We start from the raw sequence: 26,997 nt of genomic DNA, 5'->3' as shown, positions 1-26,997 counted from the left end.
CAAATGGTGCGGTGAGTCAACGATGACGAGTCAAATCGGCAGGGTGTTGATCGAGTCAGGCCTAAGAGAGTCAGAGTCAGGAAGCACTGACTCTCCCCCTGCAGAATCGTCTATACACTGTACTCCTGAGACCGTTTGCGGGTGATGTGTCGCAAGCCCTCCACTTTTCCCTCCGCATTACGCCCACATTCTTGGTGCATCCAAAGCCACACAGTGAACAAGAGTGACAAAGTCATGCTGAACTCCAGGTCCCGTGGATGCTGCGGACTTGCCCCGGTCGAACGGATGTCCACTTTTGTTGAGCGGCGTGCCTGTGATTGGCCTTTGTCTTCTCGAAATTACGCCCCAATGTGTTATTGGCTATTGCATCGGCCCTCTTCGGCCGCCAAGCGGCGCCAACCCCATGTCCCTTTCCTGATATGCTGCGTGACCAGAGCCACCATCTCGAAAACCAGGATCGTAAGCTGCAACCCCGCTGAATTTTTCTCGAGACGTGCCTGCATGCCCCAGGTTGCGGGGCATAATCACTCCTTCCACGCCAATGGGCCTCGTCCACCGGCACATTTGCCCTTTCTTCACCCAAAATGTTCGATTCTCACTCCGGTTTGTCCCATCTTAAATCTCATTGTTAGGGTCCTTGTCAGGGTCCTTGTTGGGGTTCATGCAGCTGTCGGCCACGATTCCGAGTCGACTCGATCAGCGTCGAACGGCTTCGGGTCCGAAATAACTCTCTACCCAGGAGACGAGGGGCATCTGTTTTGTGTCGCTTCTCTCAAGCTCTCATAGCGTCCTGGATAATTCGGCACAAGCGACCCAGACCCGCCGCTGGGGCTCGCTCCGCAGTCCTGACGCCAATCCAACCAAGACAAACTGCCTGCTGCACAACCTCCATAGCCCCTCATGGACATGAAACTAGACCTTTGACCCAGACCCAGACCCATAGAGAAAAACAAACTTGGAATAATGCATGGGGCCTCAGAGTCTCCCCAACTCCCAACTCTCAAATCTATCAAAATACAATCATCATCACACCGTCGTACTGGCAAATCAGTCGAGGCTGAGCGTGGAAAAAAAAAAAGGCCAAACTTTTGAGTCGACTCCCCTTCTCCAAATTTCGGGCGCCTTGGAAATGTCAGGGATCTCTCTCGATATTATTACTCCGTATGCTTGATGCATAATCTCCAGCCCAATACCTTGGTTGATCGTCACAGCATGGCTCCTAACCTTAATCCACAAGCTTGGACCCATCTACCATGCCCAAAATGTCCTGCTTGTCTTTACTGGGGTAGTCTGGGGTATGCCCGGATTCCTCTGGTGACTGGCTGGCCTTGTCGCGCCATTCTTTGACGATCGAGAAACCAGGGTCGACTTGGGGAGACCCACGCCCGTGTCTGTTTTCCATATCTCCCCAGTATGCCCTCCCCAATTTCTTTTGCCCCTCGACCTGTTCTTCTCGACCTTCTCCTTGTTTCCCCCGTGGCCTATACCCCTGGTGTTGTCGAGATAGCTAGTCCACAGTCCTGTCCTGTATCTGCACACATACATACACACATCACTTCAGTTCTCCAACCGAAGTGCACTCCCTCACCACCATGGCTCCCACTGCTGCTACTTCATCTGCTCCAGGCCAGGCCAAAAGGAAAGCCTCGGCCGCTGGCTTGCCCTCAAGCGGGAGAACCGTCAAGCGTAGAGCCTCAAAAGCCTGCCACTGTTGTCGCTCTCGAAAGGTGAGATGCGACGTAGTTGAGAGTGGCATTCCTTGCACAAACTGCCGGCTTGACGAGGTCGAATGTATAGTCACCGAGGGCAAGAGGCGACGAAAGTCATATGCCGACGGCGACATGTTTCATCAATCTCCCTGCAATTCTATCGAGGAAGAAAAGGAGATTCCTCAGTTCCCCTTGTTCGACGATATCGATGGGTTTCAAGATCTATCACAACAGCCAGCGGTACCAGATGCCACCGCTGCGTCCTATAACAACGCAACCAATGCTCTGGAATTCGATATGTTGCACCACAAGCCACACATGCTATGTAAGTCCGAATCCCTTTTGTTTTCGGATCTTCTAGGATCCTGACATCTGGCCACAGACCAAACCCAGGGCCATCGTCTCAGCCCAGAGGAACGCTCTCGTCGCATCTCCGAGATCTCGACCAAAGCTCTCCAGTCCCCTTCTCTACAACTGCAGTGCGGATCCCAATACTTCCCACATGCTCCTAGTCGTCCTGAAATCGTTCTGCCACATTTCATCCACCCCATTTCCCCAAGAATCATGACCGAGGATCTTGAGTACCTTCAAAGGAAAGGTGCCTTCATCATCCCCGACACCGGCTTTCGGAACGAGCTGCTCAGATGCTACGTCCAATATGTCCATCCATATCTGCCTCTCGTGGACTTGGAGGATCTGTTGACAACGATTGAGAAAAACCAATCCACTGACACAGTCAGTCTCCTCCTCTTTCAAGCCGTCATGTTTGCTGCCACTGCATATATCGATATGCGCTATCTGGTCGCACAAGGCTACGTCACTAGAAAGGCGGCGAGAAAGGCTTTCTTTCAAAAGGTCAAGCTTCTGTATGATTTCGATTACGAAGTGGACCGTGTCACCGTGGTCCAGAGCGTCCTGTTGATGACATACTGGTACGAAAACCCCGATGACCCCAAGGACGTCTGGCACTGGCTCGGTGTGGCCATCTCTGTTGCCCGTACCATTGGGCTCAACTGTGACACGTCTGGGGCAACCTTGATGAGCGCCAAAAAACGCTGTCTCTGGAAACGGATCTGGTGGTCGTGCTTTATGCGAGATAGACTGATCGCCATTGGAATGCGTCGACCCATGAGAATCAATCACACCGAATCTGATGTGCCTATGCTTGAAGTCTCGGATTTTGAGACGAATGCACTTCCAGCAAATCTGACACGGATGCTGGGTGGATGTCCTGCAGTCAAGGACAGTTCCAAGCGCACCACACTTGCCAAAATGTGTATTGGGCTTGCAAAGTTGTGCCTCTGTATCAGCCGGGTTCTGACAGTCCAGTACTCCACTCTGGGCCACAAAATTGGCGCGACTCAAGAGACGACCATGAGATTGATCCCAAAAAAGTCTGCTGCCGACGCCTGTGATGTGATTCGGTGTGACCAGGAGTTGGATGCTTGGTACAAGGAACTTCCTCACGAACTTCATTACTTCGCCCCTGGCAGCCGTGAGCGTCTCACCACCAACGACGGAGAAGTGATTAATCTGCATCGTGCACTCCTCAGTGGCGTTCACCTGACTGCTATCAGCGCCTTACACCGACCTCAAATCCTCCCGTCAACCCCCAATGTTGTGGTTGCTCCTGAGCTTCAAGAACTATCAAGACGCAAAGTACGAGAGGCCGCCAACGACATCACCGACATGTACAAAGACTTGTACTCGCACGACCTGATTCGTTATCTGCCCAACACGGGAGTGACATGCTTGCTACCAGCAATCATCATCCACCTGCTCGACATCAAATCCAGCGACTCCAATACTCGACAAACAAGCATCCGCAAGTTTCAGTTCTGCATGCAAGCTCTGCAACGACTTCGAGAAATGTATGCTTCGGCCGATTTTGCATTTTCATTTTTGGATGCAGCCGTCCGGAAGACAAATGGTCAAGCTGCCACCTTTTCCATCGAGCCCGCAACAACCCGACCCCAACTCAGATTTTCTCGACATCAAAAGCCAGCCAAGCAGGCGCCGATACTACTGACGCCTCCTCCAGAGGCGATGCAATCCGCGAGCATGATTCTCTTCAACTCGACATTGGCACCCGACGAACGCAATATGCTGACATCATACACTCCTCCACGATCTGAGACGAGTGCAACGTCTCAAAAGAATGGAGATGCTGTATCCGCCTTGGTCGATTTGGGCGAGTCACTCGACCATGGCGTGGCTGAATTGGATGATGTCTTCTCGTCAACCGACTTTGAGAACTTGATCAACGTCGAAGGTGGACCCGAGCTGTTTTCGACAAACGTGGAGGAGGCTCACGATATGCATATGGAGTGGTTGAATGGATTCGACATCGATCAAACCGAAATGAAAAATGACGACTTTTCCCTGAATTGTGCAGGTCTTGGCCACGAAACAGACGTTGGGCCGAGCTATGTGGAACAGGCTTTAGGTGTAACAGCCAACTTCGAAATGGAATGAAGTCTGAAGGTGTTTAGCTTAGCGTTTTCACTTTGAGGAGTGAGAGATATATTATGGTCTTTCTACCAAAATAGTTCTGAATTCTACAGCTGATTGAACCACCAAACTTGATTAAGCACCTCTGAATGTTCTGTAACACGGTATCCAACGCTGCTAGCCTCCTGGCCTACATACTTTTAGTACTACGTACACTGACGGATCACTGCTATGAGGCTTTGCTACCTGATGATAGCTGTAAACGATCTCGATCACGTGACCTTCCTCGTCGGTCACCCAATTTGTCCCTTGGATCATCAGTTTGCTGTTCGATTGCTCAGCCATTGCTGGCTTTTTATCACGAAAAAACCGTGGGAAGAAGGACGAGGGGTGCCATCGTCTAAGGAACGCCGCTATCTTTCCGACGGATTCCGCTTGGAGGAAATCCCACGTAGGAGTGAAGGCTTACTACAGATCATCAGAACCGAGGGGCCGAGGTGCCGACATACCAAAAGGTCTCAAGGTCCCCCAATTTGGCTACAATCAAATCACAATTGAAGCAAGAATAGTGGCGCTGAGCTTAGCCAGGCACTTAATTCAATGTCGCACTTCCCTCAGGTGCATGCAAGTCCAAACATTTGCCAACTCTTCTTATTAATGGGACTAACAGATCTAAGTTAAATGCACAATGCATCATCACAATAGGTGAAGGCCGTACGCTTCCGCTTCCGTACAATCTACAATCGGGCCGGCCCACGAGAAGCTTCCACTTTTGCTCACGGAGGACGGAGTGTGGGAGTGTATATTCGTTTGTAGGTTGTTTTTCTGCTATCAAACCCAGTTCATGCGCATGACCAGTCATCCCAGGATATCCTAATCCTTGTCTCTGAAGCAAAGTCGTTATCCAGCCACCAGCACAACGTAACCTTCCTGATAAGGCCTGATATCCTTCCCTAGGAACGCTGATCGACATTCAGGCTAGCCTCCTCCAAGCCACACCAAAATCCATGAGTACCAACTTGTCTCCACCATAGCTATCAACATGATCAAAATCCTTGGACCGATGTCACCTTGACTCCAGTCACAGCATCATGGACATGGGACTTGGCACAAGCGTTGACGAATGACAAGCATTGCTAAGCTGTATGTAACATGTACCTAGATCCCATGATTCTCTGCGAGTTGTCTGTAACAAACACACTGGTCACCGTGTATCACATGGAGCACCATCATGCGAGCAAGCAAACCACGTAGATAGTATGTTGTGCAGCCGATCATGGCAGCAAGTCGCACCTTGCCTGGCCTCCTACAAAGTCTTTGGCACCGTCCCTAAGTCCAAGGAAATCTGTTGCTTCCTCCAAACTGGTGTTCTCTCTCACGTGTAGATTGCAAGCGCAAGCCGATCCCAAGCTGCACTTTTAGACTCGGAGATCAGGTCTGGATACTGAGGTCCTCTCGCAGCCGTTGTTACTATGCAGCTCATACGCGCAACTGGGTGGGTGGCAGTTCTCGCTGCTGGTGTCACCGCTGTCAAAGGACCACAGGTCAGAAGCAAAAGAGGAGGGCCCTCGATTCAGGTGCTTCCTCGACAATTACCTGCTGAGCCAACAGGCGTGCAAAAAATCATTTCTCCCAGTGGCGCCAACATAACATACAAAGAGCCTGGCAAGGATGGCATCTGTGAAACAACTCCCGGTGTAAATTCTTACGCCGGTTTCATTAACCTCGCCGAAGACGTCCACGCATTCTTCTATTTCTTCGAATCTCGACGCGATCCTGCGAACGACCCCCTCACCTTATGGTTGAATGGTGGACCAGGAAGTGATTCCCTAATCGGCCTTTTCCAAGGTAAGAGACGCACCCCGAGTCACCGAGGCTTGTGATTGAGTTCAGTTTGATAGAACTGGGACCCTGCAATGTGACTGAAGAACTTGTCACCCAATTAAACCCTTGCGCCTGGAACGAAGTTTCCAACCTTCTTTTCTTGAGTCAACCTGTTGGGGTTGGCTTCAGCTACAGTTCAAAGGTACAAGCAAGCATATCATCCCAAGTTTGGCTCGGCCTAATCAGCTTTTCCCTTTCAGGAGCCAGGATCGCTTGACGAATTTTTCGGACAATTCGTGGAAGCCTCAGTAGCCAATGTGACGGGCCGTTATCCTGTCATTGACGCTACTGCCATTGGTCAGTGAATGCTCTGATGGTAGGGACAGTTGCTGGTGTCGACTAACTCGTGGCTAGATACGACTGACCTCGCAGCGATCGCTGCATGGGAGATCTTGCAAGGGTTTTACTCTGCTCTCCCTCAGCTCGACTCGAAAGTGCAATCCACCGAGTTCAATTTATGGACTGAAAGGTAAGAGTAAACGATCTTTGGTCTTCAGATCATCAACTCAATGACGATAGCTACGGCGGACATTACGGCCCTGCGTTTTTCAATTACTTCTACAAGCAGAATCAGCTCATCGCCGAGGGAACTGCCACGGGAAAGACATTCGATTTTGTCAATCTTGGAATCATCAATGGTATCATCGACGAATACATTCAGGTGCCATACTATCCCGAGTTTGCCGTCCACAACACATATGGGATCGAAGGGGTCAACGAAACAGTGTACAACCACATGAAGTTTGCATTGAACATGAATGGCGGTTGCTTGGATTATGTGGACTATTGCTCTATTGCTAACACCTCTACGCTTGCTGGAAAATCAGTATGTGCACAAGCAGGGAACATGTGTCGAGACAATGTCGAGGCTCTATATTACTATGAAGGCAATGGTCGCGGCGCGTACGACATTCGACATCCATACGATGACCCGACTCCTGCTGATTACTTTGTGGACTTTTTGAATCTGGCATCGACACAAGAGGCACTTGGAGTGGACACCAACTACACGGACTACACCAACGTCGACGTCTATTACGCATTCCAACAGACGGGGGATTTCGTCTACCCCAACTTCATCGAGGCCCTCGAAGAGATCCTTAATTCATCGGTGCGAGTGACCCTTGTCTACGGTGATGCCGACTACATTTGCAACTGGTTCGGTGGTGAAGCCGTGTCTCTGGCGGCTCAGTGGACATACACTGAAGAGTTCAATGCAGCCGGGTATACCCCGTTTTTGGTGGACGGTGTTGAGTACGGCGCGACCCGCGAGTACGGCAACCTATCATTTACCAGAATCTACGACGCCGGGCATGAGGTGCCGTACTACCAACCCATTGCCAGTCTCGCCTTCTTCGACCGAGCATTGAACAGGCTGGATATTGCCACGGGCAAAGTCGCAGTGGACGGATCCGACTACGGTACAGAAGGCGAGCCATTTGCAACTCACACTCAGCCATATGTCCCTCTTCCCGCTACAAGCTCCTCAACCGAGCCAGCAAGCACAGGCTCGGCCGCTGGCCGCGTGCCTTGGCGACCTAGGAGACCTGGGCCGCGCTAAAGCTGAACGAGAACGGCGCTGGTATGCGCTGGTATGCGCTGGTATAGGATAGATCGCTTAATAAGTACTTTAGTGGCGGCATTGTATAGGGTTGTAAACCATCATTTTGGCCTGTTACCTGTGCATATGAGTTGGTACCTAATGGAAGGAAAGGAGCAGACGTAATCAACAATGACGTCATTTATTTACAATTGCCCCAAATGAGACATGGTGTTGCAATCGTGATCGCTGGACTATTCAAACATGTACGTTCCAGTTATTACTTGAACGTCGGCATAGGTCATTCGGTAAGAAGATAGCATAATGCAATGCATTATGTTAATTCTATAATCATCCATTAAGTCAACGTCCTGTGGCCGTTGTCTCAATACTGGACTCATGTTCGCTCCCACCGCTGAATTAAAAAGTGTTCTCTTGCTAGATGTGGCTGTATAGGTATAGAAGGTTAAACCCCACAATATATTTCGTACGGGAATTGTAGCTGTGCCATCAGCCGAAATAGTGAGGAAATAGTGAGACATATCCGAACTCAACCAATTCTATCCATCTTCTTGCGTTGAGGGGAGCTCTTATGTCTCTCGCGGCGATAAACTGGTCAACTACAATTGTCTAGCCCAGATTGAGTGAAGGGTTTAAGAAGGGGATGGCCGCTGCCAGAAGGTGCACATATCCTATGAGGGGGGATTCATACTTGATTTGAGCTTAGGTAGTTTGTCGAGTGGTCAGACATGATGATAGTGGCCGATGTCAGGGAATACGCGTACTAGAGGCCGATTCTCCAGATAAGACCCTGTGCCAAGTCTCTAGTGCCAGTCTTGATTTTGATTCTACCGGTTTTATTCCTTTGGCAAGGGATGTCACTTGTTGGGATTCTGGGCTGCAACCGCGGGTCCGGGGCTTTCTATACAAGGTCTCCGTGACGGGGCCATGCCAGCATGCGTGTGATTCAACCAGGGTGATGCATCCCATTACATCCACACTCATATTACCTCTCACCATTTCCAATAGTACAAAGGAGCGGACAACGCCTCTACTTCACCAAATAGACACTTCGTTGTTTGGACTGTTGTAGGTGCCTAGGGACATCGATGTCGATCTATTCCAGGGTCCATGGACAAGACCGACAAGGCACACACGGACGGCATGTCAACTCGAATCTTCCATACTTGATGGTAATGCCATGTAACGCAAGGTGGCGTGTCCAATGATATTGTGGCTTGACCTGCCGGAATGTGGTATTAAAGGGACGGCGACTCAAGATCCGGGCCAATCACCTTCTTCTAAGGGCTCGCCGCCTCAATAAACCTCACAGCGGTGAAGGTGGACTAAAGGACTAAGTACCTAGGTACTTACTAAATGTCTCAGTTTTTCAACATTCCATGCAACCTTTGCAGTTCTCTCGTGACTTCTCATGTTGCTGGCATTTTCTTGTGTAACAGACGCGACCTAGAACAGGCTTATAATGGATGCAGGTTGACTAGAATACCATTCTAGCATCTTACCTGGAGTTTCAGAGGTAGGTAGAGCCTGCTTCCCAGTTGTGTTCTACTTTTGTTGCAAGTCTCACGGATGCAACCATGAATTCCCCCGCCTTGACCGACTTCCAAGACATCGATTCTCATCTCCACGTCGATCTGTGGAACAAGAACTCGACACCATCCACATGAGGAAGTCACGCATGTCCACCTTGTTATTCACCTCCTCGTGCTCCTGCACTTTTCCTGACCTCGTTTCTTCCTCTCCATTTTATCTTCTGTCCTGTTCACTGCAATCACTTCCCTTGTCACACTACTTCTTCGACTTTTGACCACCACCTACGCCTACACCCAACTCTGCATCTTCGTGGTCACTCAATTTGACCTGCCACCTCGTTGCGACTGCACATCCGCAACCAGAGGTCATTTGGAGGGAGGATCAGCCGTAAGAGACTAGGCATTACTTGAGAATGAGACTTACACAGCCTAAGACACCTCGCCATGTCAACGATCGCTTTCCCACCCTTCAACTCTCCCTTCTCGGTAAACACTCCTCTCTGAAACCCCCAGAACGCAATCCATGACCTGCTGACCTGGTTTCTATACAGCAATATGTCGACTCGCCGAACCCATCGCCATCACCTCCATTCTCCCTTACGCATGGCGGATGACCAAAGATTTCGGTTTACCTGATGCTTCTTTCTACGCCGGCATCCTCGTCGCCTCATTTTCCTTGTCCGAAGCCGCCTTCAGTATGCTCTGGGGTCACCTATCTGACCGAGTTGGGCGTAAACCTGTTCTCCTCTTCGGCTGTTTTGGTACCATTGTCTCTCTCATGATGGTAGGATTTTCCTCGAATTTCACCGTGGCTTTGGTAGGAAGAGTCCTGGGTGGTGCATTGAATGGCAATATCGGTAGGATAATATCATCATTATACCCGTGTTTGACGCGGCTGACACAATCTAGGAGTCATTCAAACCATGGTGGGTGAACTCGTCAAAGTCCCCTCCCACGAGCCCAAAGCTTATGCCATCATGCCCTTCGTATGGTCGGTCGGTACCATCCTTGGGCCTGCAATTGGGGGTCTGTTGGCTAGCCCTGCCAACAACTACCCGGCTGCTTTCTCTCCTCGTGGTCTCTTTGGCCAGTTTCCATACCTCCTCCCAAACCTCGTCTGCTCGGTTTTGATGCTCGTCTCTATCCTCGCCGGATACCTCTTTCTCCAAGAGACACATCCAGATTTCCAAGCCGGTGCTGATCCCAATGTGCACCATACCATTGCCGAGCAGACCCACATGATTCCCGCCGCCGGCACCAACGCAGACTCGGCCATTGATTTACGCCGAGACTCGTATGGTACCTTCAACGAAGTCAGCCTCCCCAGAATGGAGCAGTGGCAGGTCAGCCCCGATGGTTCCTCCAGACCCAATTCCATCTCAGAAAAGACGCAGCCCTGGTTGACTAGAAAAGTCGCCACTTTAACCATTGCCCTGGCTCTCTTCACGTTTCACTCTATGTGTTATGATCATCTGCTGCCTATATTCTTTCAAGATGAGTCAGTCAATCAAGTATCCGTCTTGGCAGCAAGTCCAGTTCACATTCCCGGTGGGTTGGGCCTGACCGTCCAGACGGTTGGGATCATCATGGCTGTTAATGGAGTCATTGCACTCTTTATGCAAGCAGTCGTCTTTCCCATTGCTGCTGAGTGGCTAGCCATCTGGCGTCTGTTCATCTGTGTCACCATTTTACACCCCGTGGCCTACTTTATTGTGCCTTACTTGGCTCTCCTGCCTGAGAACCTCGTCCTGCCCGGCGTCTACTTTTGCCTCACAGTTCGCAATCTGTTTGCAATTCTCGTCTTCCCGCTTCTTTTAATTCTACGCAAGCAAGCTAGTCCTTCGCCCTCTTCCCTTGGCCGCATCAATGGCCTGGCTGCTTCGGCTGGGGCAGCCTCGCGATCGGTAGCTCCTCCAGCAGCTGGATTACTCTATGGATGGGGCAGTAAGATCGGCTTTATGGGACTGGCTTATTGGGGTGCAGGGGCCGTGGCAGTGGTTGGAGCAATTCAATTGTGGTCAATCCCACGAGAGAAGCATGAATCCACCGTCATTAAGTCGGTCTTGCCATGCTTGGAATCTTCGCACCCAAACACACCGGCCGATACGGTTGATGTTGTGGTTGTTGAGACCGGCAATCGAGTGTAGACGTTTCTTCATGCAGTCGTGGTTAAAGTCGGCTTGGTCATGCGGGCATGCGGGCATGTATACACTTTGGAGTTGAGCGATGATTCACGAGAGTTACTATCAGGCTAGATCTGCGACACTACTAATGGCTTGGTGACGATGATTCTGATGGTGGAAATGACCCCGGCGTTCAGGGTCATACAGGGAAATTTGCTGGTTGTTTTAGGACTGCGAAAACATTACGTCAAGAAGCTAGAACGCTGAAATTCTGGGATTACATGGAGTAATGGCATTTGATTCATCTTGATTCATCTTGATTCATCTTGATTCATCTTGATTCATCTTGATTCATCTTGATATCACTCCCTCTCGTCCCTGTGAACTCACCCCACGTGACATATATCCACCAAAATCGCAGGATCCCCAACTCAAGAAAATCACGTGAGTGGCGTTGTCTAGCGCCTTCGAAGCGCCAGGGATAAATCCAGTTTCAACGTCGGTGTCTGCCAGATTCAGTCAAACCCAACCAGTTCCCATCCACGCCATCCATGCCATCACAGCTCACTAAGCGAAGTGCTGCTACGCCAAAAGGCCATGGCGATCCATTGGGCTTTGCGATCCAAATGCCAACCTGCATTGCAGCTTGCTTGTCTTCATGCCACATGGTCCCTCACATTGGTCGCTCTTCTGCCACATCCTGCGTCATTCTGCTTGCGCCCTCTCACCCTTGGGCTGCGTCGCAACCTCATGTCGATCTGGCCACGTCTTGACCTTTGTCTATCTTGGGCGAACAGTTGGTCGATGAGCATTCTCGCGGTGTCGTGCTTTTATTTTTAAATGGACCATGTTTGCCAACTTGCGCTACGCTTGTTGGATCCAGTCCCTGATTTATATTCCATCTCCAGGTTGGTCTCGGTCCTATTTGGAACTTGCTTTTTCTCCTGTAAGCCAACGTGATACCCAACCTGGCTTGTCATTTTCCCGCGCGCTGCAATATCAGCCATTTATAACCCCGCTATACCAACCGTGAATCGAGAACTTGGTCATCCAACCCAACATGTTTGGCAAAAGCAGTGATAATGGGGACCTCGAACGACCAACATCATCAGCAGCACATTCCAATAATGAAACCAATCACTCTCGTCGGCACAAACCGCTACCCGAGCCAGCGGCGACTGCATCATCGAGCCATAGCAAAGCCCCACCATCCGTCAAGCGCAAAGATACCTTCAAAAGCCTTGGGCGTTCAGACACCTTATCGTCCAAGCCTCCTTTAGTGCGCGTGCCATCTGTGCAAACACGATATATGGAAATGCTGTTGCATCTCGACTCGATCCCTCGTATCCATAATATCGCCGCCAGTCTATTCACTTGGATTATTCTTGCCGGCTTTCTTGTTGTTCCTGGCACGTTCAACACCTTCAAGGATTCGGATGAGTTCCAAAGCGCTTCCGAGAAGAGCGCAATCATCAATTCCATCTCCAACGTCCCTTTACTGTACGTCTCGGCCTCCTTCTGTGGATCCGGGGTTCTTGGCTGCCTTTGGTTGTGGTACCGATGGCGACACAACTATGTCTGGTTGATCAATCGTGTTTTCCTGTGAGCATTCGGCCCATCTTCATCTCTGCTGTATCAAATATTGACTTGGACCTTCTAGCCCTGTCACACTTAACTCAGTTGCGGGTCTCATCACCACAGTGGTCAATGTCTACACCGCCCAGAAGCACGTCTGGAGCATCACTGCCAAAATCACTGCTATTGTGATTGGCTCTTGTGTTGGTATCGGGGGTTTCTTGTTCCTGACCTACAACTTCTGGGCCCTGCGAAATGTGCGAAAGTCGCACGATTCGGCCTTGGGTCTTGACCAGGAGCATGAAGACGAGACGTTGGTGGAGAAAGTGAAAAGGAAAGCCCATGAACCACCTCTCCAGTCTGGAAGTGTGGTGTAAGGTAGTATTCACTTCTCGAAATGTAACAGATGATAGAGATGGGACGATATTTGGAAAGCCCGAATCGGCGCGATGACTCTGTAATGATATGAAGAACATAGTGGTGAGTGTATGATTACACCAGTTGGATAGTGGTCTGCGGATGAAGTCAAAAACAACAACCAGAAATCTATCCAAGATATTGTTTAATCAACATTGTTCATAACCCGGACTCATCCTTCATACCTCGTCGCCAGCAGCCAGTTCACCTCTCCTTCCTCCTCTCCTACGCCCTTGCCATTTGTCGTTAGGGTTTGCTTCTTTCCTTTTCAAAGATCGCACCTGCCTCTTGTCAGGCAATGACTTCCAACCCAGTCTCTCGCTTCCCAAGGACATTGTTTTCCCTGCCCAACTCTCATATTCTATTCTTTCCTCCCATCGACTTATTCATTCTCCTATCACCTAAGTATTCTTTCAATCTTGCATTCTTACTGTGACATCCTCGACTCATCCTATAACCCTAGCATGGCATCCTCAACAACCGCCGCCACCAGAAGAGCTGCCCGTCGGTCCCATCGAAGGTCTGCTCAAGGTCGACGCCGCACACAATCTATTGCTCCCCCAAAGACCTGCGAGCGACTCAACAGAAAGAAACACCTTCGTGATCCGGACTTTCAAGACCCCGACAACTGTTTCTTTCCCTATCCAGACCGTGGCTGCCACAATGACCCCAACGTACATGTGCTTCATCAAGCCCTTCAAAACGGTTTGCAATCCCCTCCTTAAATCCCTCACATCTTTAACATGAAAATAGATAACCCTTTCGATGCTCTTGCATCTGACAGCGCTGATACTTTCAGCGATCCCACTGGGCCCTCCTACGAATTCAACTTCTCCCAGACTGGGTCTGCGACTCCTTCTTCGCGTTACTTGAACCCGCCAAAGCCATCTATGTTAGACAAGTTGTCTTGTCAAAAGCCTCCCGTAAGCGATCAAGAGAATCCTCTGTTCCGACAAAGTAGAATACATCCGTCGCTCTCAGCATTTTCTGCTCCTTTAGTGACGGAGGCATCTTCCAGTACCATGCCAGTTTTCTCTCCCCAGTCCGAAGATTACTCAAGTCTCACGCAACCAATGGCTATGGAAGAAAGTCACGTAGCCAGTCCCTTGTTATACCACAAGAACCCTTTAGACGTGGTATTCCCGGATCTTACAAAGCCACGTCACGACCTGGTCTTTCCCGAATTTGAATGGGCCAGCTGCGACCACGACACAACAGACTTGAAGGCGAACAAGGATCTGATCATGCCCCAAGGTGCGGTGTCTTCCGCATCTCCCTCGCTCTCACGCAGGGCACTCCCAAGTCCTGTCACTCCACAACCTTTCCCAAGCGAGGCTGCAGACAGCGGTACTGCAGGATCTCAGACAGACAGTGATTACAGCGATGGGAATGTGTCTATCACTACATGCCTTGCTCCCATGGAAGCTGCCACAAACCCACGCCGATCGTCTTCGATTTCCACCATCGTCGTCCGCGCAGATACTAAGGCTTGGAACTACAACATCATATTGCCAACGTGGCCCCCGGCGGCTGTCTACTACGGAACCACAGGTATATCTTATGTGGGCGACAACATCATTATACCTTGGAACAGTGTCCTCAAAAACACCTCTCTTGGGTCAGAAAAATCTCACACTGTCTCGCTCCAGAGATCCACCTCGCTGCCATTAATTGATTACTTCTCAGCTATATCCCCACATGAAGCACCCCTCGACCGGAATGCACCGCTGTCACAGTCAAATCATGCAAAGTCTCCAACAAAGCATCATGTCAATGGTCAGCTCGAAAGTGGGGCTGTTGGCTGTGTGTCCGGTCATAGCATGATCTCAGACGAGCCTGACAAACACGTCCATGCATGCGGGGATCACCAGCCCTACGGGGGCCACGGAAAGCCTCCTTGCCCTGATCCCTCCAATGGGTGTGACAATCAGGAAGACATGAATACGCCCGCAGAGAGGCCGCATATAGCCAAAGTCCGATCACATCAAAGAGAGCTGTCTGAGAGAAACATCATCTTGCATGATGTACCGGCCTCCAAATCGGCGGATCCAAGATGCGACAAGACAAAGTCAGAGACTGATTTGTCGTCTTTGCGTCGGCAGTGCGAAGTCAAGGCTAATGTGGTAGCAATGGACAAAGACGAAGGTTTTTTGATAGCGAGTGATTTATCAGACGATGACGAGATCGTGACGCCAAGCGAGATTGACGGCGATGAGGTGAATTGGGATCACTGGGACTGGGAGGATGACATGGAAGGATTTGAACTGGCCAGCGTTCAATAATGGGAGGAGCGACAGGGGCAAGCAATATGACCTGAAGTGGCTACAGTGCAACTCAGGAGAAGTCGAAGGCAGTTGTTAACGAGCTTTTGAGGTCTGATAGCGTTCTTGACAAGTACATAACTGGCCACAGAAAGTGGTGTATGTTGCTCAGGGTTTCAAAGTCGGCCATCTGCCCATGACTTAGGTCTCTTAGGATCACTGCACTTTCTCCTTGTCCAAATCATCTGTGCTTGTGGCGTCACTGGTCTGCACTTTTTCTTTCTGCAGCCCAAGCTCAACCTGACCTCTCAACACCCTGATCAGAGTCATGGCCCGGTCTTTGGCGGCGTCGGTGTTCGGACCCATGTCGAAGACGACGTTGACTAAAGCCAAAGCGGCCACAAACAACCACACATCTCCACCTCTGATGCCCTTCCACCACCTCCGTTTGACACCTACTTTCCACAACGAGTCGACACTAGCACGCGCCGCATACATATCGGTGGCATGGCCCGACGAGGTCTGATCCACCAATTGAAACATGCCGCCCATGAGACCGCCGAGGAAGAAGCGGAATTTCGGGAGGAATGCGCGCGGCAAGATGGCCTGGAAGAGACAGATACTTCCCCATGATGCTCCAATTGCGCCCGTAGTGGCGATGCTGGATCGCAGTACCGACTCGACCAGCCGATTCAAGGCAGCAATGGGGGCGGCTTTCAAGGAGCGGAACCGCAATAAGACGGCGAAAACACCATAGTAGATAGTGTAGAAGCGTGCGATCCGAGGAAATGACAGGAGGTTGTGTCGTAGATATGCCAGGAAGCATGAAGGGTCGGATGGGTGAAGAAGAGAGCAGGACAGGTTCTGGATCGCTGGATGGGCACGTGCCGTGATAGGCGAGATGACTGGAGAGATGCTGGCAGGGAGAGTGGTGTATTTGTCTGGATGGAGAATCGGGGACGTAAACTGCGGCCATTTCAAAGTGGCCATTTGTGCCAGTGCATCGACAATGTCATTCCAGTGTGGCCACCTTACCCTGGCAGATAGGCTTTCCGGTCTTCTTTGTATATACTCGGGCGTGTTTCCAATGATGAAAGCCCCGTACGACTCTGGGAAGCAGTCCCGGTCGAACACAAATGCGTGTAGCAACTGACCCTGTGCAACGGCAAAGACTAGCCAGCTGCCGAACCAGGATGGCAGATTTTCCTTAACCCACGCTGTTTGAGAGATGGATTTATACCCGATTTCCAGAGACCATGACGCAATATAGATGGCGACGGTGATGCGAAGCTGATCAGCAGGACATATCCCCAGCGCCAGACCTGACAGACTTGCGCCGATGGCGGGCGCCAGTTTGGAAGTTAACACGGCGTAGATCCTTGGATACCGATCCTGTATGGCCCGGACCTTTTCATGTAACAGACGCAATCTCAGTGTGTGCAAGATGCGGTATAGCGTTGAATGGAGAAATAATAGTGACGACAGCGAAAGAGCCATGCGTCCCGGTGAAGCAACTAATGGTTGTCGAGATCGAGTCGCCGTAGGAGATTTGCGGGCATTGGCCAGGCGCGCGAGAACTAAGTCGATGGACTTCAATGAGCCATATGTGAGTAAGAATACACGCGACGCTGAACGGAAAGTTGCTGCATTGTGATGTTCTCGATCATTCTGTGTTTCCAAGGGAGATGAAGTTGTTGTTGTTGATGATGATGAATTGTTGTTGTTGTTTGTTGTTGGTGCTGGGACATAGCTTGACTGGGTCGAGGCTGGTTTGACAATTCGACGCAACAGTTGGAGTTCGCGTTCGTTGAGAACATAGCGAACAGGACTGTTCTTGACTGCCATGGTTCAGTTAATCTGAGAACCTCAATGATTTACGGAGACCAAGAGATTCACTGATGTGTGCAGAAACGGCTCGAGAAGAATCTCAACTCTGGTGGGAGATGTGAGCTGTCGGATACAATCGAAGCTTGAGACCTGATTCAGGACTTCATCTTCTGCTGGTTGAGATGGCGTCTGGGTGTTTTGTTGACGCAATCTCTTGGATTGAAGAAGTCAGCTTGCAAGAAGGTGATGTGGAAGATGGGAAGGAGGTCTACGGAGTAAGTAGGTCTACCTCGGCAGCACGTGAAGCCTGAAGCGAGAAGTGAGCTTACAGAGAAGGCGCATGTAAGACTACGGAGTAAGAAGGAGCAACTCACAAGCTTTGCGGGGAATCGACCAATTCCATATCTCTACTCCACCGTTGTCAATATCCCGCCTTTCTGTACTGTGGAACATTGTGCATTTCAAGCGTCGTGCAGGCTCAATGCTCACCTCAACATCATCCTTGATTGATCGATGGGATCGTCTATACAAATACACCGGCCACGACTCCCTCGTCAGGGCTGACGACCATAACATATTGTTCAGAGACGCTCCCATATCCCAGTCCCCCCAGCACCGAATATGCGATCCCCCAACCCTCTCTACAGGACCCTCACCGCCATCTCATTATTCCTCTCCCTATCCCTCTTCTTAACCACCACATCAGCCAAAAGCACCGCGACCTCATTCTGCAAATGCATCTGCTTCAACAACAGCACCATCATCGCACTCAATCCACCCTCCTCTACCCCTGCCCGACTATCTCACCCCACGCCCACTTCGTCGCATCGGTCGAGACGGAATTTAAACCCAGATCTAGACCTAGATTCACTCAATCTTCACATTCGTTCTCCTTTGGCATTCCCCGCCGATGATAATCAAGATAGCGACACCAAGAAAGTACCAGCCCACCATAAACTGTCATGCGCCGATTGCACGCGGGCGTTTTGTCTAGATTATAACCTACCGATTTGCAAGAATGCGGAGGAGGAGGATGTGTTTACTTCTTGTTTCCGTAAGTGATGTTACTGTTTGCTCCCTTGTCCCGATGGTGTACTGGATGTGTGGTGTATTTATATGAATTACTAACGACTGAATGCTTCATAATCAACAGAACGTGACTCTCTCAAAGATGAAACCGTTGTCGTCATCTTCATCTTTGGCACCGCCGGCCTCCTAGCCTGGGCATTGGTCAAGCCATGGATCGAGAGATTGAGGCTTGGAGACAATGGATCCGGTGCCTTTGATCCTCTGATAGGTGGCCGTGGAGCTGAATCAAGAGATCTTGGTAATCCTGCAGGAAACGGTACCAGGACAGAAGGAAGAGCATCGGCAAGAGGAAAGAATTCAACTATAACGACGTCTGCGGCAGGATATGGCCCAGCCGACAGAGACGGTTCATTTCGTGACGACGACGATGAAGATGACAACGACCCACAAGACCTAGGTAACGGGACTTTCGGCCCTGCGTCTAACAGTCGGTAATCGATCCCGACACGGTGATTCAATCCAGAATATATGGATAGATCGATATATGTAACAACATTTATATGCACTTGAATTGATATCAATCAAACTTGAAAATGAGGAAATGTCTGGTTAATGCTTGGCCCAGATCGAATCTGTTTCCTGTCTCTGTCACAGTAGCTGCCTTCTCGACAAAGGTAGGAACCTTTCGCGGCCGTGGGAACCCGCTTACCTTGACCCTTCTAGGTTGCTGGGAGCATGTCATCCCCGAAAATGCAGGTGGTCAAAGAAATAATGGCGAGGTATTACTGTAACAAAAATCATCATCTTGATGGCCACTTAGGTCACTAGCAAGACATCCGTGTCCACCCCTCCTACAGGATCAGTTTGGTGATTTTGTCTAATTGATTTTCTTTTCCTTCCGGGTATCTCGTTTTGAAGCTCGAATTAGTACAAAGTGGGTTCATTGTTCTCGTCAGTGGACGAACACGTTTGCCCGCGTGGACAAAATGCTCGCAGAAACCTCGCTTGCCACCCCCGTTCACCCTGTTGGCCGCTCAACTTTTGTCCTTGCTGCCCTTGGCTGATATGCTCAAGGTTGCCACACCTCGCCCCAAAACAAAACGCCGTATCCTATGTTCCGCAATGCTCGTCGAAATCATGTGCCGAAAGAGAAGTTATCTCACACGCAGCTAGGTCTTCAAACCAACTCATCCAGCTGCCACCTATACTCTCAATCTGCTCTTGTGCAGATCGCTCCCTAATGACATTACGTCTCTCGCTCATGTCACACGCTGTTTGCCTGCTTAAAAAAAGCTCCAGTAAGGAAATAAAGAATCTTGCACGCACGCAAGATGGGATGTTGACGCTGATAATGATGCCGGTGTTCATGTCAGCCAATGATCCGAAGGAAATATGTCGCTTTTGTTCATTGTGGTGGAGGCAATAAGAACCCGACTCGTTTCTCCGACAGGACACCATCCACAAACGACTCTTCGCGACCGACGATGTCCCACTTGGCAGAGGCTGCCATTCGATCTCGATTTGGTACGTTGGCCCCATTGAAAACCTTTTGACGCCGGGCCTCCCTCTCTGTTACCACCTCGGCCATGATTCTGGCTGCGGCTGTCACACTACGTGCCTGCAACAAATGGTTGAATCTACCGAGACTGTCAAAGTCAAGATTCAGAAGAATGGCTGATGCGACAGAATCTTGGAAGGCACTGGCAGCTGAGGCACTTTCCATGGTCGGAGAAGAATCGGAGGCGATGCTCGAGGAAGGCATGGAACCAAATACCATGGATGCCAAGACTGGGTTGGTGCGCGGACGTCCGTCTTCAGTATTGGGGAGCCGCGAGACAATTGTACTCGACGAATGCCCACAGTCGAGCTTGAAGTTGACAATATCAATGCGGTTGGCGAGGAGCTGCACAACCAATCGTACCAGGATGTCGCTCAAGTTGAGGTAGTCGGAGCCTGCCATGTATTTTCCATGTGATGAGACGTCGCTTCTCACCATGGCAATGGCAGACTTGTACACCGATTCCAACACATCCCAATCGAGGAAGTCTGTCAAAAGAGCCTCACTGTGAGCTGTGACCAAATCCAAGCCAAGTTCGACGCCGGCAATCCAGTAGGACAGGATGTAATCGAGATGGTATTGTCTAACAGCTTCGCGCTCCTGCGACGATGGCTGCTGGCTGAAGTAGTCCTTCGTGAGCAACGTATCCGAGTACAGAAAACGCAGCGCCGAATCAAAGGCATGGGGTTGAATGCGTTGTGGGGGATACAAATTAATGATGTTGTTTCCATATGACTGGGAACGTGCCATGAGTCTTCGTAAGCGATGGCTGCGGCCTAATATGACAGAGTGTCCGTAGACAGCAAAGGCATCGTTTCCTGTACCTGGCGCATATATCTGAATTGCCCAATCAGCGAGGTCCTTTGTCACAGCCAGATGTAGGAAGTAGTCGTTGATTGTCTGCCAATGTCCCAGTGATTCTGGAACCGATGGGGTTCGCGGTGGGGCTGACTCCCCGTTGTAAGAACGAGTATGGCCGTTCATACCCATAGCGAAAGAATTTGCAGGGTATTCATGATTTTGGACAGGTGTTCCAACAGGTGATACGTGCTCCGAGAGTGCCAGATGCGTAAATGTCTCGGTCGGAGGTGGTGGAGAGGCAGTGTCATCCTTTTGCGCCAGAGATGGTGCAGAAGGCGTGGGCGATGGCGACGACCGAGACAGGCCTCCCTCTATCGATGTTGGAAGTGGTGAATCAGGATTACTGCGTTGGCCAACATTGTTGGGGGTGGAGTGCTCAGTGTCAACTTTGGAGGTATTATTCCCCGCAGTACCAGTTGGAGGAGTAACTGATACGTCTTGACTAGATGAACCATCTTGAATTACATGAAATTTGTCCGCCTCTTCAATGTGATTGTGTAATGTTTGCAAGGAAGAATGACCTCCATCGGGTGCAAAATCTTGGGTGTCAGGGGTGGAAGCAGACGCGGGCGGACTTTCTGCTGGTGATGCTATACTAGGAGTTAGATGGTCGGTACAACACGGGATCGAGATTGTGTACGAGGGAGCTCACCTGTTGAGGCAGATACGTCCCTGTCATCCCCGAGGTTGGCCTGAAGAGCTTCTTGCTCGGCTGATTCACCCTCAACCAATGTCTCATGTGTTCCGTTCAATTCATCAGTTAGACCAGGTTGAGGATCTTCCGCGGCAGCTAATGTGGATCTAGACTGAAATACAACATCTTCTTTGACGGTGCTCGGGCCCTTTTGTTTTGCTTGAGCAACAAATAATCGAGAGAGGTCTGGGAGAGCAGGTTTGATGCGTGAGGACCGGGTAGCCATGTCAGCCTGCTGCTGATCAATGCGGAAGACGTTGGACGTTTCGGCTAATGGAGAAGGCGGAGGAAAAAGCTTCACCTCGGACCATCGAGACAGAGCACTCGAGCGACACCGAAGGACAGCAAAGGAATCTTAGAGGTTGTAGGAAAAGGGAGATAGAAAGAGATGATTCTGGGTCTCTGACCAGTTGTGTGCACAAAGCGCAGCGTTTTGTAGATGTTTGTGAAAGGACTTGTTCAATGAATGACGGGAGTTGCAGACCGAGAATCTTTCGGCGGGGCATTGACGAAAGTGAAGTTCACACTAGGCCGTGGTGACTAGGCGTCGTTTGACAAAGAAGCGTCTCTAGCCCACCGTAGCACCTCGGTGGCAGGCGTGGCAGGTCAGCCGATCAGTGCCTATCCGGAGTAATTACTAACATCATAAGAGCCGCAGGGACCCCCACGACCCCCAAGCGATGGACTTTCTGCCTTGGGGATTGGGGAATTGGAGTAGCTGCTCGACTAGGTACAGGTAGGTAAGGTGTCTACCACCTACTCCGTACATAGAGACCTCCTAGGTACAGTAGTATGAGTGAGTAGGTACACTTCTCCGCACGAGTCTTTAATCCTTTCGAAGTACTTAACAATCAGGTCAACCTTTCAAACTGGTTGTGCTGTGTAGTGTTGAAATGGCATGAACATGATGACTCTAACAAAACAGAATGCAGTCATAGAAGTCTTTATGAGGAGGGTGGAAAGGGCACATTTGGATGCCCGCGCTCCCTAATAGTGAGTTTTATAGTTTTAGGATTCTCTAACGGCTTAGCACAGCCGCTAACGATGGCTACTAAGCTTTTACATTCTATATATAAAGCGGCTAGTCTACTTATTACATTAGGAAAAATTAATTAACCTTTTAAGCCCACTATTACTATAGATAGTAGTAATAACCTCCGTTACTAGTATAGTTATAAGCGCCTATAACGGTTCGTTATCTACCGGTAGCCCTCGCTATAGGGTATATAGGTAGTTAGATTTATAATTACCCTCCTAGAGGTTTTATAGCACTCTTATTAATAACGACCCTTAACGATAGGTTATAACGCTCTACGAGCGTTAGCGGTACTTAAGAAGTATAGAGATATTTATCCCTAGGAAGATACCGGCTCCTAAGAGGAGATCTATAAAGAATCGCGAGGAGTTATAAAGGTTCGCTAATAACTAGGAGGAATAAAGTAAAGGGATTTTACGAGTAGGCTCCTAAATACTTTACTATAAGAAATCGTTTAGAGAGTAATATTCGCTATTTATTAATAAATTATATAGGATAGATAAATAGTTACTTACTATAATAAGATATAATATTTCTTATACTAAGAATATACTAAGTATATTATAAATATAGAGAATAACTTACTAAGGTTTATAAGAAACCTAAAAGATATAAAGCGATATTCCGGGGTACTAGGCTATAAAGATTTAAGACCTATCCTACCCCTATATAAAGAAAAATAATAAGCCTAAAAATTAAGAAAGAGGAGTAATATAGACTCCTCTACGTCCTAGGGCTTTACTCTTAATCTAGTAGTAATAACTAAGGAGACTTTAGTTATAGACCTTTATAAAGCTTTAAAGGTCTTTATAGTATAGTTAGATATAAATACTTCCGCTATTAATTAGATAGGATAGGTATTATAAGAGTCTTAATAATAACCGGTAACTATTACGAGAGCTAGTAATAGACTAAAAGTCCGTAAACCTTACTAGTATAATAGGGATTAGAGTAATAGTTAGCTTAATAACTATATATAGGATATTATAAACTAGATCGATTTCTATAATTATAGAGGCTATTAGAAGACCGAGAAGGAGAAAATCGATATAGTCGCTACCTATCTTATAGGGTGAATATACTAAATATATTAAATTAGTACTAATAATATATAGACCTTTATAGACTATATTAAATAGTTACGGACTACCTTTTAGGATCTAAATAAGTAATAATATCTTTATAAGTAATAGTAGATATATACCTAAAGGGATTACCTAGTTATAGAATATATATAAGAACTTATCTATCTTACGGCCTATATTATTCTAATAAAGCTATCTATAGAGATTAAAGAGTATTTCTACTTTAGACTAGATAACGAGATTTTAATAGGCCTAGTAGAGTACCCTAAATAGAATAACCTAGACCTAAACGACTATATTAAATATATAGATCGGTAATATTAAATTAAAGAAGCGAAACGCCGTATAAAAAGGCAATATATACTATAAAAGGTAAAAACCTAACTTTATATCCTTATAGATTTAAATTATAAGCGACCGAAAACTATAGGAATTCCTTATAAGGGAACGCCTAAATAGTAATAATAGTATAAGGATAATAAGGCTTACTTTACCTATAGACTAAAAGATTATTCCTTTTAAGAATACTCGTAGAAGTCTAAACCTCCTTAATAACCTTCGCTAGGGAATAAAATACGGAAATTTATTAATTACCGCCCTAGAGGGCTAGGGCGCCCCTTTAACCTAGGAAGGAGGAATTCTAAGAGAGATTTTAATAAAGAAAAGGAGGAAACTGAGTAAATTAATATAATTATAGAACCTTATAAGGAAATATAGATAGATAAGCTACTATAGAAGGATTTACTCTTTATACTAACTACTACTAATCCTAATAAGGTTTACCGATATATTACTACTCTTCCTAAAATAGGAAGAAGTAATATAGGCGATACTATATTAGTAGTAAGTCCGCTACTATATTAAATTTATAGAGTAGTTAAGTTTTATAACGAAAGGCGATCTATATCGATCCTTATTAACTTAGGAGTAACTAATAACTATATCGCTAAAATACTAGCTAATAAGCTTTTACTACCCTATATAGATAATAGCTACTAGATCTAAGTTACTAATAGATCCTATATAGAGAGCCGCTATAAGGCGTAAATTATTATTACTATCCGTAGATACTCGCTAACTATTAATATAAGAATCTTATAACTTCCTTAATTTAATATTATCCTTAGATATAAATAGCTCTACTCTATAAACCCCTATATTAATTAGATATAATATTCTATATAGGTTACCGATACTATAGGAAAAACCTATAAACTAATATAGGCTCCTATAGTAACTAATAAAGCTAGATACTAAGATATAGAGGAACCTCTATCCCCTTATAAGGCTATATAAACTATTATAAAGTAACGCGCTAAGGCTATCCTCTATTATATTTAAGAATACTATAATCTCTCTATAACTAATCCTACTATTACGCGATTACTTATAAACGTTCCTAAGATAATATAAATAATACTTTATAAATTTAGTCCTATCTTTAGGACTAAATTACCTACTTCGCTACTACTAGTAAGGGATTATAAATATAAAATAGATACTAGTAACGCGAGGCTAATAAATATTAACGCTTACCCTCTATCTCCTACGTATATTACTAAATAAAGTCGATAAATCTCGTAAATACTTAATTAAGGGATTATTTAGGAATCCTCTTCTCCGTAGAGATTTCCGGTACTTTTTATTAGAAAACTAGAAGGAAAATAGCGGATATATATTAATTATAGGACGTTAAACGCTATTATAATAAAAAATAGATATCCGCTACTATATATCTAGAAATACCTAGATCTTATAGGAAGAGCCTTCTTCCTTTCTAAGATTAATCTTATATAGAGATACTATTAAATTTAAGTCTATCTAAATAGTCGCGATAAAACCGCGTTTAATATAAGAGAAGGAAAGTTTAAATATTATATAATACCTTTCGGCCTTTATAATATACCCGTAACGTTTTAAGCTTTTATAAACTAAATCTTTTATAACTATATCGCTAAATTTATTATTATCTATCTAGATAATATCCTTATTTACTTAAATACCTTTAGTAATTACCTATAGTATATTAAGACTATTCTTAGCCTCCTATAAGAAAATAACCTCTTTACTAACCTAGCTAAATATTAGTTTAGGGCCTCTAAGCTTAATTTCTATAGATATCGGATTAGTAACGGTAAAATATAACCGCTTATAGTAAAAGTTAAGATTATCTAAAACTAGCCTATCCCTTAAAACGTCTGAGAAGTTTAATAGTTCCTAGGCCTAGCTATCTACTATTATAGGTATATATAAGGATTTATAAATATCTATATTCCTCTCTTTAATCTCCTAAAAGAGATAGATCTAGAGTTATAATAATATAAATTTTAGCCTATAAAATAGACTTATACCTATACTAACGTATTTAACGAAATTAAGCGAATATTAATAGAAAAACCTATCCTATTATAGCTAGACCTCTAGAAGTAATTTACTATCGAAATAGATACTAGTAAATAGGCTATTAGCTATATACTATTATAAAAAGACGAGAACGGCTATTTATACCTAGTAGCTTTTAAGGGAAGAAAGCTAACGCCTACGGAAATTAACTACCTTACTTATAAAAAGGAATTACTAGGGATTTAATATACTTTACGAACCTAGGCGGTCTATATTAATAATAAATAACTAATTATAATCTTTACTAACTATAAAAGTCTTAAGTACTTTAAGACTATAAAAACCCCTACTAAAAGGCTAGCTAGATAGATAGTAGACTTTAGTAAGTATAATTTAGATATTTACTATTATAAAGGCTTATAGATAGTTATTACGGATACCCTATCCTATAGACTAGACCTTATAGGAGAAGGACTATAAAATCTCGCGGCTCCTATTAACTATCTATATATAATTACTAATAATAGCTAGGCTAAGTTAATAATCGAAAAACTCCGTAATTATATAGAGATACCTAAGGCTATAAAAGAACTCTTCCTAGAGGAAGAAGGAATCTTATACTAGGTCGAAGAGGGCGTTAAAAGCCCGTATACCCCTATTAACGTTTAAAATAATTTCCTAGACTACCTATACTGCGACTATAGCTATTTAGGCTACCCGGGGTTACTAAGAATAATAAACGGTCGCGGATAGTAGCCTAATTTAGTAGAGGATATTAAGGTATATATAAAGTACTACCCGGAATACTAAATATCTTAGTATAGCTAACCTATATAGGAACGTAAATAAGCGTAATTATTAATAACGCTAAATATATAAATATTTAAATAATAGGCTATTAACCTTATCGGGATACTACCGCTAATACCTAATAAAAACTATTAGATTATTAAGGTAATTAAATATCTAACCGGATAGCCTATTACTAAGGCTCTCCCTAATATACGGGCCTCTATAGTTACTAGCTTTATTTATTAAGATATTATAATAG

At 46.8% G+C, this 26,997-nt stretch overlaps 6 protein-coding genes across 9 annotated transcripts; 4 read left to right on the top strand and 2 right to left on the bottom strand.

Moving 5' to 3' along the window:
• The first annotated feature begins 9,072 nt into the window (after positions 1-9,072).
• On the top strand, positions 9,073-11,621 carry PV10_06946. Of its 4 annotated transcripts, XM_016371797.1 has the most exons (4): positions 9,073-9,525; positions 9,572-9,623; positions 9,689-9,994; positions 10,047-11,621. In XM_016371797.1, the coding sequence occupies exons 3-4, from the start codon at positions 9,748-9,750 to the stop codon at positions 11,282-11,284; spliced, it is 1,485 nt and encodes a 494-aa protein (XP_016221129.1). In that variant the 5' UTR covers positions 9,073-9,525; positions 9,572-9,623; positions 9,689-9,747; the 3' UTR covers positions 11,285-11,621. The 4 variants fall into 4 exon arrangements, with proteins under 4 accessions (XP_016221129.1, XP_016221127.1, XP_016221130.1 ...); XM_016371795.1 differs by having other exon boundaries at positions 9,073-9,623; XM_016371798.1 differs by having other exon boundaries at positions 9,073-9,623; positions 9,689-11,621.
• Positions 11,598-13,362, top strand: PV10_06945 (uncharacterized protein). Its single transcript, XM_016371794.1, has 2 exons — positions 11,598-12,862; positions 12,921-13,362. Exons 1-2 carry the CDS (start codon positions 12,321-12,323, stop codon positions 13,210-13,212), a joined length of 834 nt encoding a protein of 277 aa, XP_016221126.1. The 5' UTR covers positions 11,598-12,320; the 3' UTR covers positions 13,213-13,362.
• A 354-nt stretch (positions 13,363-13,716) lies between these two features.
• Positions 13,717-15,534, top strand: PV10_06944 (uncharacterized protein; the record flags this gene model as incomplete). Its single annotated transcript, XM_016371793.1, has 2 exons — positions 13,717-13,957; positions 14,006-15,534. 2 exons carry the CDS (start codon positions 13,717-13,719, stop codon positions 15,532-15,534), a joined length of 1,770 nt encoding a protein of 589 aa, XP_016221125.1.
• Positions 15,535-15,667: 133 nt separating this feature from the next.
• On the bottom strand, positions 15,668-17,647 carry PV10_06943 (uncharacterized protein). Its single transcript, XM_016371792.1, has one exon. The coding sequence runs from the start codon at positions 17,356-17,358 to the stop codon at positions 15,730-15,732; it is 1,629 nt and encodes a 542-aa protein (XP_016221124.1). The 5' UTR covers positions 17,359-17,647; the 3' UTR covers positions 15,668-15,729.
• A 236-nt stretch (positions 17,648-17,883) lies between these two features.
• On the top strand, positions 17,884-18,920 carry PV10_06942 (uncharacterized protein). The gene is made up of 2 exons (XM_016371791.1): positions 17,884-18,394; positions 18,494-18,920. The coding sequence occupies exons 1-2, from the start codon at positions 17,962-17,964 to the stop codon at positions 18,862-18,864; spliced, it is 804 nt and encodes a 267-aa protein (XP_016221123.1). The 5' UTR covers positions 17,884-17,961; the 3' UTR covers positions 18,865-18,920.
• Positions 18,921-19,203: 283 nt separating this feature from the next.
• Positions 19,204-21,982, bottom strand: PV10_06941 (uncharacterized protein). Its single transcript, XM_016371790.1, has 2 exons — positions 21,441-21,982; positions 19,204-21,378 (listed from the first exon to the last, which is right to left on the bottom strand). Exons 1-2 carry the CDS (start codon positions 21,706-21,708, stop codon positions 19,775-19,777), a joined length of 1,872 nt encoding a protein of 623 aa, XP_016221122.1. The 5' UTR covers positions 21,709-21,982; the 3' UTR covers positions 19,204-19,774.
• Positions 21,983-26,997: the final 5,015 nt, after the last annotated feature.

Source organism: Exophiala mesophila (genome assembly GCF_000836275.1).
Source record: "Exophiala mesophila strain CBS 40295 unplaced genomic scaffold supercont1.5, whole genome shotgun sequence".
Taxonomy (NCBI): Eukaryota; Fungi; Ascomycota; class Eurotiomycetes; order Chaetothyriales; family Herpotrichiellaceae; genus Exophiala; species Exophiala mesophila.
Note: the sequence above shows the minus strand (reverse complement) of the source record. Positions and strands in the feature narration are given on the sequence as shown.